Source organism: Polyodon spathula, chromosome 26 (assembly GCF_017654505.1).
Source record: "Polyodon spathula isolate WHYD16114869_AA chromosome 26, ASM1765450v1, whole genome shotgun sequence".
Lineage (NCBI taxonomy): Eukaryota > Metazoa > Chordata > Actinopteri > Acipenseriformes > Polyodontidae > Polyodon > Polyodon spathula.
The window spans coordinates 14,210,577-14,222,016 of NC_054559.1; the positions used below are offsets into that span (position 1 = coordinate 14,210,577).

The following is an 11,440-nucleotide window of genomic DNA, read 5'->3' on the forward strand; positions in this document are numbered from 1 at the left end:
AAACAGCCCAGTCCAACCTTAAAAATTAGTTTTGTATTTTTAGGGAAGAGTGGTAGCTAACAGATAGAGCGTCTCATTAAATCTATGTCTTAAACTATTGTATCACTTTACAATTTGTAGCTTCGCCTCCGATTCCAACGAAGCCTATTTTAAGCAAGGATTAAAAAAAAAAAAGAAAAAATCAATTTTGATTTTACAGAAACCAGTAGAGGGCGACAAAAAACAGCGCTGCATTACAACTGAAGTGATTTAGGAATTGATCTTCTTGCCTGGATCTGTAGAAGTTTCCTTTTCTGAGGTCCTGTATAGAGCATGTACAAGGAGCTGGAGAGAGGAGGATGAAGAGGAATGGCAAAGCTTGGGAGCACTGCTGGAATTGACCCGTCAATGCAAGCTGAGAAGATATAGTACATGGGTCATTCTACAAATGCGGTGGCTTTTGGATCTGAAAATTTCTTAGAAATGAAACTCAACATTCATTAAGAAAAAGTAATGCATTTGTAAATATCTTATCTTTCATCTACAACTAATCTTAGAGCTTAATGAATTTCAGTTATTTTAATATTTTTAATCAAATAGTGGTTAAGCTATTCTTTTGTCAGTGGTGTTGTGCATACATGAAATGCAGCTATTGGTTAACCACAATCTTATTTGTTTTTTGGGGTTTTTTTTTGCTCAACATGTTTAGGAAAGGAATGTCTTTTAACAATTCTAAAATAAGATTTTTATAATTCTTTCTTTTTTTTTTTTTTTTTTAAAGTATGTGTAAAATTGCATTGCATCTTATTTATCGATTTGAGCTGGCCCATTTTTCATCTAACTTAAACAATAATTGAATGTGTTTCATCAAACTTGCATAAGTATGTCCTTAACATGTTGTCTTTCAAATAATGTTACAAGTAGGCATGTTGAAATGATGAATATTTAGATTGTGGCATTCTTGTTACCAGAGCATCAATCCTCCGTGCAGTGACACCACTGACACAATGTAACACCAATGACATTGACACATTGTTATATCAACAAACTGCATTAATTTATGAACTGTTAACAAATATATCAAATTTTGAAAGCTGACATTAGTTTAAAATACATTGAAAATTATCAATTAAGATGTTTTATTATAACAATTTAATCGTTTAAAATATTTTGAATACATTTTCTAAAGGAACAACTGTGCTTGTATCTTTTTTGTTTCTCTGCTGCACTTAATTTTGCCATATCTGACAAGTCATGTGATAAGATATGGTTATGATATTGCAATACAGTAATGATAATATGTAATATATAATAGAACCATCTGGCCATTCCCCTCTTTTACCCCTGACCTGGCCCGTATATCAGCCTGTCTGGTCGCTATCCAAACCTGGATGGCGTGCCGTTACCTCCTCATCAACCCATCAAAAACTGAAATCCTTTTCATACCAGCATGTACTGTATTTTGGAAAGGATTAAATGCAAAGTTTCCTTGAAGATTCCCTCATAGACCAAAAATACATTAAAAAACAAGCAAATGGCATTTGTACTTTCCCGTATCCTTTTATGCCATTTTTGCCTGTTCTGAGTATTGTTGCTCGAGTATTTCTTTTTCATATTTTGGTTCTTATGACCCTGGGACAGGTTTTGAACTCTTTTGGAAAGCCCAACAACTTATCGATTGTCAGACTTTCCAAAAGAGTGTCAGTGCTAGCAAGTTTGAATGGACTGATAAACCTTTCCTCAGATATGACAATATCTCCAAACATGGTGCCCCCCCCCTCTCTGTTTCTTCTCAGATGTTGAATTAGTCAATCTGCTGGTTTCTCGGGGGATGAGTCCTGGGGTTCTCAATTGTTGGTATAGAAGGCTTTGGGAAGGTGCCTCGGATTGAGGATCGGGGCGGGTGGGAGGATCTGTATACTCCCAAAGCACTTGAATCAGCACAATCTACTAGATCACACACAAGGCACAAACCAATAAAACACAATTTAAACAGCCAAAGAAAAGAACAATTATAAGACAGCATTTTACTAAACCAAAAAAGTTTTAGTAAAACATTTTTCTATCTTTCTATTTTGCACAGCACAAAGTTGTATTGCCTTTAATGGAACTACTACAGGTTGCAGGTTGTATTTGCAAAAGCAAACTTGTCTATTGCTACATTTTTTTCTTCTTTTGAGTCAGATCTTATGTAGACCCACTTGTGTATTTTTGCTCATTAAGGTAATTTTTCCTGCTTTGCATCTTTTTTTTTTTTTAAAAACACCCCCCCCCCCCCCCCCATTTCAACTTCAGTGTCCGTTATAGTTTATCATTATGAGATGTCATAAATATTAAAAGATGCTTTTGTTTGAACATGAATGAATATTGAATAATATGTTGGTCAAGTGTACCCTTCTTTGTATTATACTTCAATATATGTACAAATAGAATACTTTTAAAATGCAATGTGCACATTTACCTTTCCAATACATCATGATAACATTGTATTATGAACTTTTTTGTAAAATCACAAACCAGATAATTACTAGTTCTTCAGCTGTCACTGTTTTACACTGTTTCACCTGTAACTAATAGGGTGGCCATGAATGCATTTGTTTAGTTTAAAGTTTGAATTTTTAAACATTTAAAGATCAGGTATTTTTTTGGAGAATTAGAAGTCTAGATTAACACTAAGCACCTAACAAGTCTGAATCACTCAAGTTTTTGTTTCTGTAGAGGGATGCAATCGAATACCGACCCAAATGTGGCTGTAAGTCCTTACTACTGTGCAAGCCCAGGTAGATCTATGCATTCAAGGGTCTGTTTCGCACCCCACCCCCCCTCCAAAAATGAACACTCCTTGAGAATGTATATGGAGATTACTACGCTTATTTTATAATGCAGTGGTCAACAATTTCCTTCTTACTAATACACTGACATTTGTGTCTGTTAAACCAGGTGGTTGCAGGTTCCATGAATAGGAATTAAGGGCTAGTATAATAAATAGGTCTTCCGGTAAAATTGAGCGGAAAAAAAACACACACAATGATAATTAGTAACCGAGTACCCCACCCCCACAGAAAAAAAAGGTCCATATACAGGATACACAAGTTGAGGAAATTTATTTGGAAATATTAAGACATATGAAACCCATCACTGGGTGCACACCTTAATGCAATAGAATCATACAGATGTACTACAGGAAAACATATTACAAGTGTTTTGAGAATGTCTGCATTATAATTAAACACACAAAGAGAGAACTCCCACTCCAATACCAGGACACTAACAGCAATCTCCTTTTTAAAACCAATTACACCCAAAGGAATTCCAAGCACTTCACAATTACCCACGGTGCAATAACCTACCTATACATACATATATTTATTTATTTATAATATATATTTATCATGGGGGATTCAATAAAAGGACTTTGCTCCACTTAATTGTATGAACATTTCAAATCTTTATAAATAAAATATCCAGTGAAAAAGAAAGCATCTCTATTCCATATGTGTATAGATAGTTCCTCAACGTCAACATGGAAACTGTAAACAGTGTCCCACCAGGTTAGCCCCAGTCAGTTCTCCCAAGACACTGGGAGACAAATAACCTTGGCTAACCTGCAAAAAAATATAAGTAATAATCTAGCTCTGTAAAACACACACACACACACACACACACACACACACAGACGAATCACTAAACATACATTGCGCATTTACAAGAAGTTGACTACCAAATTGAGACAACTGTACACATCGTGGAGATAAGACCAAAACATTTTACGGAGCTTTTTATTTATTTATTTGAGTTTAGTTTAGCAGCATTGGACATTTATTTTGTGGAGAGGATCAGGGCGACGATCAGACCGTACAGACCCAAGACTTCAGCGAAAATGAGGATCAGGATCATGCCCACAAATAACCTGGGCTGCTGCGCTGTGCCCCGGACTCCCGCGTCTCCCACGATGCCGATGGCAAAGCCAGCTGCCAGCCCACTGAGACCAACACTCAACCCTGCTCCAAGCTGTAGAAAGCTCCTGGAAACGACAAAAAATAAACAGAGGTTACAGATTTGAAACAGGAATCACAGTTACAGTCTTAAGCCATTTAAGCATCACATAGGGCCTTACTACTGAGAGACCTAAAATTTACACATTTTGATCATATAAATTTCACTTAAATTCAATATGCTTTTTTTTGGTGCAAAACACACGGTGATATAAGATGTCTCTCTGTAAATCCGTTCATTGGTATGTCACACTTCCACAATTGAAATGTAACAAACACATTAAGTTTAACAGAGTGAGGTATTGATGTAAAGTCCCTCCTATTGCACTCACTTGAACAGTGTGATGCCTGGTGCAAGGGAGTTGGCGATTAGCACTGCCACGACCAGGCCGTAGATAGCAATGATACCCGCCATGACTACGGGGATGATGGACTTCATGATCAGCTCCGGCCTCATCACCGACATGGCTGCAATACCTGTTCCACTCTTCGCTGTGCCATAGGCTGCTCCCAAGGCTGGAAACAGAGGAAGAGGAAAAACAATTACACTCAGAAGAACTAACTACATTTTACAGATGTTCCTAAAGCGTGAACGCCAAGTTTTAGCTTTTTCTTGTAGTCTTTAAATATACGTTTACACATTAGTCCTTGTATTTAAAAAAATAAATAAATAATGCACTTCATTTGATCCAAGTTCAGGCACATTTAATACAAGTTATTCAACTACTATTATAAACTGTTACAAACAGAGGGTACCCCAAATGCTCTTTGGAAATGTGCTACATATGGAAGAGGAAGACTTGGCTTCTAACTGGTGACATCTTTGATTAAGAGTACAAGATGTACTCAATATTTAGGAAAAACACATGCTGATTGGGTCCAAAAAACAAGCCAAGAGCAAGCGACTTCAAAAGACTGACTTGAATTATAAATCGCAGCTTAAGCCGTTCTTGAGCAATGCAGTAAAGTCAATGCACGAACTGCACCAAATAAATCCAGAAAGGTAATTCACTAGACAGGTCTGGCAGGTTGTGTTTTCTGTATAGAAGACAACATGCATTACAATGATGTATTAAAAAGAAGCCTTGGACAGCTACTGCTCAGCAGAGGCAATTACAGATAAGGACTCCAAAAGCCCTTCTAAACAATGATAAAACAAAAGGAACAACTCCTATTCAGTAAATGGTTGTTTTTGTAGAAACGCATTTGTTGGGCTTGAAACACACAATGTAAAATCGTTCAAAAATGCTGTGGCATCTGCAGTTTAAAAAAACACCATTTTAATGTATACAACAGCCTACAAATAAATAAATAGTACCTTCATCAGTGTGATGTTTTAGACTGTTTCTTGCATCAATTAGGTCCCTTCACATGAGAATTGTATAATTATCACCATCATTATGCTTATAGTTCACCTCACTTAACTCAAAGTACCGTGGATGAATAATTAGTCCACCTGAACAATATTCTCTTCACACTAATCCTATTTATATTGAATACAAGGCGATACACACCGCACACAGCAGAATATTCCGTTTGAAGTTTGGAATACAACAATGGCAAGACACTCAAAAAAAAAAAAAATAGGGACGGGGGAAGGAAAATACTAAAATGATACACTCCCTTCCCAAGGTCATGGCAGGTGTACTGTCTCTGAACAGATTCGGATAATGTCACAGAAGCAAGTCCACCACACTTATTTAAATGTGCAGAGATGGCAAGTCTTATTACCATGCATACAAACACCTCTCTCAACTTCCAGCAAGCAAAGAAGTCAACACACGCTAGAGTCTCGCGTTAAAGAAGCCACATGTAGAAAACTCGGGGAGGTGGATTGTGATCAAATTGCTAATATATTTGTAATATTCTCCCATGTCTCATTCAGAATGTTCCTTTCTTGTGTATGACTAAGTCTCCAGCCATTCATTTCCAGAGGACATTTGACTAAAAAGATCCCAATCTTACCACAGCCTTCTGCTAACTTGCAGGTGACCATGCCAGCAAAACACAGGACAATTAATCACTTGGATGTTTTTAATTTAACCCAACAGAGAAACTAACTGGAACAATTGATACTTGAATACGTGGGCAATGTAGTTACTTCTAGACTTCATTAAACAAATCCAAACAGATGCACCAGCTTTACAGATCTGTGCGACTGGACAGAGTGAACTGGCCCATAACGAAAGGCCACAGGACAGTCAACTGTGCTGGAATTTGAAGATTTCTGGTTCTCATTGCTTTCCTTGAAAAGCAAATACATTTCAAATTTCTGTGCAAATACAGATCATACTGGACAAATATAGAATTTGTTGATGGGGTTATTACACGGTCTCTTGGAAGAGACATAAGAATTCACAGTGGGCCAAAATATTCAATATTTTGTTTTGAGTAATTACAAGAATAAGGCAGGGTTCAGTTTATGGTTGCATCAAACTGCTATCCTGTAGGTCTGCTGTACTACATGCATTTATTGTATTATTAAGGGTCTCAAATTGAACATTTGACATGCCAAAAAGGTCATCAGAAGACCTAGCTCTGCCACTCTATCCAGATTAAGATTCATCTGTTCTTTGTTTGCCATCAGCCTTTTTTCAGGGTCTACAAGCCACTACAATCTGACACTTGTATTTTATACAATTACACACACTATTGTAAAAGGAGCCAGTCTTTATCTTGTGGTTATTTATTTTTAAACCAATTCAAAAGAAGATTTAACAAGTTTATAATGGCTTTATTTTAGCAGATACACACAAAAGGGGGAGGGTTAGGGTTAGTGTCAAGTTAGGTGAGGTTTTCAATTCATAAGCATGCATGTGACATTCATACGCCACCAAAGCTGAAAAGTCTGACTATGAATTTACGTAGGAATTCCCATAATCTCCAATCAATTCCACCGTGTAGAATTTTGTAGTTGCTGTAGGCCGTTTTACCAGGTTTTTTTTTTTGTTCAACAACATACTCAGTCTCAACCTAACACCTATTTGCCAGGGTGCCACTCAGAATGCATCTCATCTGTATCAATCACCCTTCAGCAAATGTGTTTCCAAATAAAGAAATCTTCACCTCTGTGGGAAAGCTGGCAAATTAGTTCCTCTACAGCAAACACAGTACTTTCGAAGTACATGAAGCAATGGCTAGAATATACACCCTGTAAGGCAGCTGTGATTAAATTACACAGCAACCCCATCTACTGGTTAATTCTGTAGTTAGTTACATTGCAATGCATGTAAATCGCGCTATTCCTTGCTCCATGTCTTCAAATGTGCTAGACAATACTCTATCCATACTCCCTGCTGCCTGACTTGCTATTTGTCACTTCCATACCCAAGATCGGGAGCAGACATACACAACCACCTACACACGCTATGCATTCTGGAAAGATGAACGATGGTATCATTACCATGTATAATTTCTGGAAATCAGTTTTTTTTTTTTATGCCCAGTGTCATAACGTTAGGGATGACAGTTCATTTTACACAAGGCTTTAATTTTTTTTTTTTATTTATTTAATACAAGGCTAACAATGTACAGTATGACATGACAGTTGTGTTGATGGCTGCTGCATAAAATCATTTGTACAATTACATATCAATGCGGCATTTCGAATTGTCTAGGCTTTATATAGCCAACACGTGAAACCGTGGGACTATCTATAGATCCCTACAACTGTACGTAACGTGAATGATGTCCTATTAAATATTCCGACATCTGGATAAAAAAATGGCTTCCTTTATCTTATGTCGATACCATTGTCATTCCCCTGCAGTCATGTGACTCACGAAGGGGTCTCCCCTCCCCCGCAAACTATAGCGGTATCGACGACAGCGTCACATTTCCTATCAGCAGTCTACGAAAAGGGCCGAGACCAAGACGAAGATGGCAAATGGGAAGACGATCAGGGAAGACGATGAATTCCGGAAATCACCGAATGCGCTGCAGCTAGCAGCAAAGACATATATAAAATACATTAAACTAAATTGGCAAACTGGATGCTTGGAAAAAAAAAAAAAAAACAGGTGCAATAGATTAATTGTACATTAAAAGCTCAAAATCTAGCTACATTTTTATATATATATATATATATATATATATATATATATTTCACAATAATAAATACCAAGTTAAATTTCCCTGAATTTGACAGCGCCTAAGCAGTGTTGGGGATGTTGACTGAAAAACACTGAAATGTAAAAACAGTATAACCTGCAATTCAATATGTTCATTGATATTGCAAACGAAACACAGACGAATGCGTTTTTATGTTACAAGAATCGTTTTCACCAAGTACTGGCGTGATACCACTGCATTCATATTTGTAATAACCCATGTCATACAACAAAATAACGCTGCTGCTGAATTAAAAAAAAAAAAAAAAAAAAAAAAACCCACAACGTTAAAACTACAAAATGAAATTTAGTAATGTGAAGCAAAAAAAAAAAAAACGAAAAAAAAAAAAACGAAAAAAATTAATAATTTGTATCATTTACGTCACTGGGAACGTCATCTTGGAACATAAAACTACCATTTAATTTCGCACCAACAATAAAACAATTATAATAAAAAACAACACTCCCCCCCCCGACTCCCCAAACGTGCAAATCTACAAGACTGCTGACACCCACTTTTATAATAACGATGTTTTTGTAATTTTTTAACAGAAGGGCATTACACGTACCGCTGAACACCATGGCTGCAGAGGCGCCCATCACTGCAAAGAAAGCCGAATATTCAGGTGCTTCGGAGGACATTCTTTCCTTCCTTCCTTCCTTCCTTCTCTCACACGCAATAAAATAAATGAAATAAAACACTGTATTGCTTGCTTTTAAAAATACGCCTTTCCGTTCTTTAATTAAAAGCAACTAAACACTACGCAGGTTAGCACCAGACTACAAGTGCGCTAGAAACGATCTCTTCTTGAATAAATACCGGTGCAGCAGCTTAAAATGGCGAAGCGGACAATATCACCTGACCGACCACCAAGTCACCCACCATTCAGCACAAAGAGGGGAGGAAGTGAATCTTGAGTACATCTTAATGTGTTTTTATTTATTTAGAAGGTAAATAATACACACACACTAAATCATACATTTAAAATGTATTTTATTGACGTGTTTCCACTTATATTTAGTCTGCGTTGTTGATTTAGATTTTTTTTTTTTTATAACATAACCCCTATTTGTTCTACCTCATGGTGTGTCCCGCTGCGGGTTGTCACTGTGTGAAGCATCCTGTCTAATTTACATAGTGTGAGGTTTAAAGGTATGAAGTTTTAACGCAATTACAATATCAAAAGTGCTTTTTGCATAGCTTTTGGTAATAAAATTAAATTGTAGCCTATTTATACAAAATGTATGGTTTATGAAGCGTTATTAGACCACATCGAATGTGCTTTTTGCGTACCTATTGGTAAAAATAGAAATTGCATGTAGCTATTATACTAGCTTTATCGTGAAGCGCTAGACCATTGCACACTGTACTATAACAGTAGTACTTGTAAGATTCCACGGGGATATGATTTGAAATAGATTACTATTCTTAATATTCAATAAAAATCATGCTATATCTCAAAAAGATTTTAATTAAGAAAATTGAAGTTGGTTTTACTGGGTAGATTCATGACATTTTCAATTACTGGTACGTGAATTGCAAGGCAGACAAAGTAGCGATCAATCCAGCACAGACAGTCGGCCACTGCTTTTTAGTTTATCCAATATATCTTGTTAGCATAACAATCTCTCACACACCGAAATGCAAAGATTTACCCTTTCACTACAGAACAAGACAGGGGCTTAGATGAGCCTTTTAGTTTATGTCACGTGCTCAGTTTCTGGCAGACTCGTGGTAAACCTCATGACCCGGAGATAAGGAACCGAAATCACTTTTTGATTCTAGCCAACTACAAGTTACATCCCCTGTTTTGTGAATAAAACTAATTTCATTTTGCATGATGCACTATATTTCCTGTTTGCTAAAACAACAGAGAAAGACAAGATCCTTTCGTCTCTTTCTTACTGGTTAATAATGTTTTACAAAGATAGACCAGGTGCAGGGAATCACACCTTTGTCATGACTGCCATCTATGGACTTTGTAAAGTAAAAATAACAAGGTTATTTATTAACTATACACCAGTGTGTTACTGGGCAGCAAAAGCATGCAATATACATGCATATTTGTATCTTTATTTCCAAAATATCCTCCCACAAATAAACAAATACTGTTAAAACTTGCATTAAACTCCCTGTCCCCCTTCCTGTCTCTGAGCTCTAACCACTAGACCACACTGCCTCCCGCCCAGTTTCTCAGCTCTAACCACTCAACCACACTGCCACCCTCCTAGTCACTCAGCTCTTACCACTCAACCACACTGCCACCCTCCTAGTCTCTCAGCTTTTACTACTGAACCACACTGCCACCCTCCTAGTCACTCAACTCTTACCACTGGACCACACTGCCTCCCAGTTACCCAGCACACACTGGTGGAAACACCTATAGTAGAAGGCTTGGCTGTATCATTTGTATCTAAATCATTAAATTTTAAAAGCTAGTACATATATATAATATATATATCTATATATATAAAGTATATATAATATATCATAATATATATATATATATTAAATTCATCCTAAACTACACAAATGTACATTGTACAACTTTGCATTGTACATGGATTTGAAATTTCTAAAGGTCACAATGCACAGCCTCCTCTAGACTGCACTGTCTCTCCCCAAGCACTGAACACAACCTCACATTCCCTCCCTTCTCTAATAATGCTTGGTAGAAACTGTAGGTCAGATATGTGTTCACTATATTGGAAACAAAGGGGTTAATGGCACATAAAACCCGAAGCCATTGCTGTGCATGCCCTTGGAGAGATCCAGCTGACACAAGGACTAATGCTGGGAGAGGACTGCCCATCCCCACCACACAGCCCTAGTGAGTTCCCAATACACTACCGGAGATGCTATATAATTACATTAACTAGTTGTAACCTGTGTGTGTGGGAGTGATATTATATTCATAACCTTGGCCTGGTATTGTCTTTGTGTCTGTCTTGTTCCAGTATATTTGTTTTATGTCATATTGTCTGTGTTTTATTAGACCTTCCTCACATCTGCAATATGAAGAATCATCATGCAGTGGGGTTTATTTATATTATTTATTGAGGATTCGTATACTAGATCACAGTTCCATAGTAAACATCACATTCAGTATAACAATACCTTAAAGTAATCCTATAGACTGACTGTTTTACTGATGAACATAAGGGAAAGATTAATGCTTGCAAATGTGTGGTCTGTTAGTTACACCATGAATGCTGAAGAATAATCAAATACCTTACGGCATAGAGGCATATAGAACTAGCATTACAGTTATTTAAAAGCGTTTCCTTGCAGTCCCTATTTCACATGAGGACTGAGCAAATTGCTTTTGGGACGCTGTGACAAGTTAAATACTATAG

At 36.9% G+C, this 11,440-nt stretch overlaps 1 protein-coding gene across 1 annotated transcript; it reads right to left on the reverse strand.

The window, feature by feature from the left end:
* Positions 1–3,066: 3,066 nt before the first annotated feature.
* Positions 3,067–8,924, reverse strand: LOC121301027 (V-type proton ATPase 16 kDa proteolipid subunit). The gene is made up of 3 exons (XM_041230112.1): positions 8,653–8,924; positions 4,307–4,490; positions 3,067–4,003 (listed from the first exon to the last, which is right to left on the reverse strand). The coding sequence occupies exons 1-3, from the start codon at positions 8,723–8,725 to the stop codon at positions 3,799–3,801; spliced, it is 462 nt and encodes a 153-aa protein (XP_041086046.1). The 5' UTR covers positions 8,726–8,924; the 3' UTR covers positions 3,067–3,798.
* Between the last annotated feature and the right edge of the window lie 2,516 nt (positions 8,925–11,440).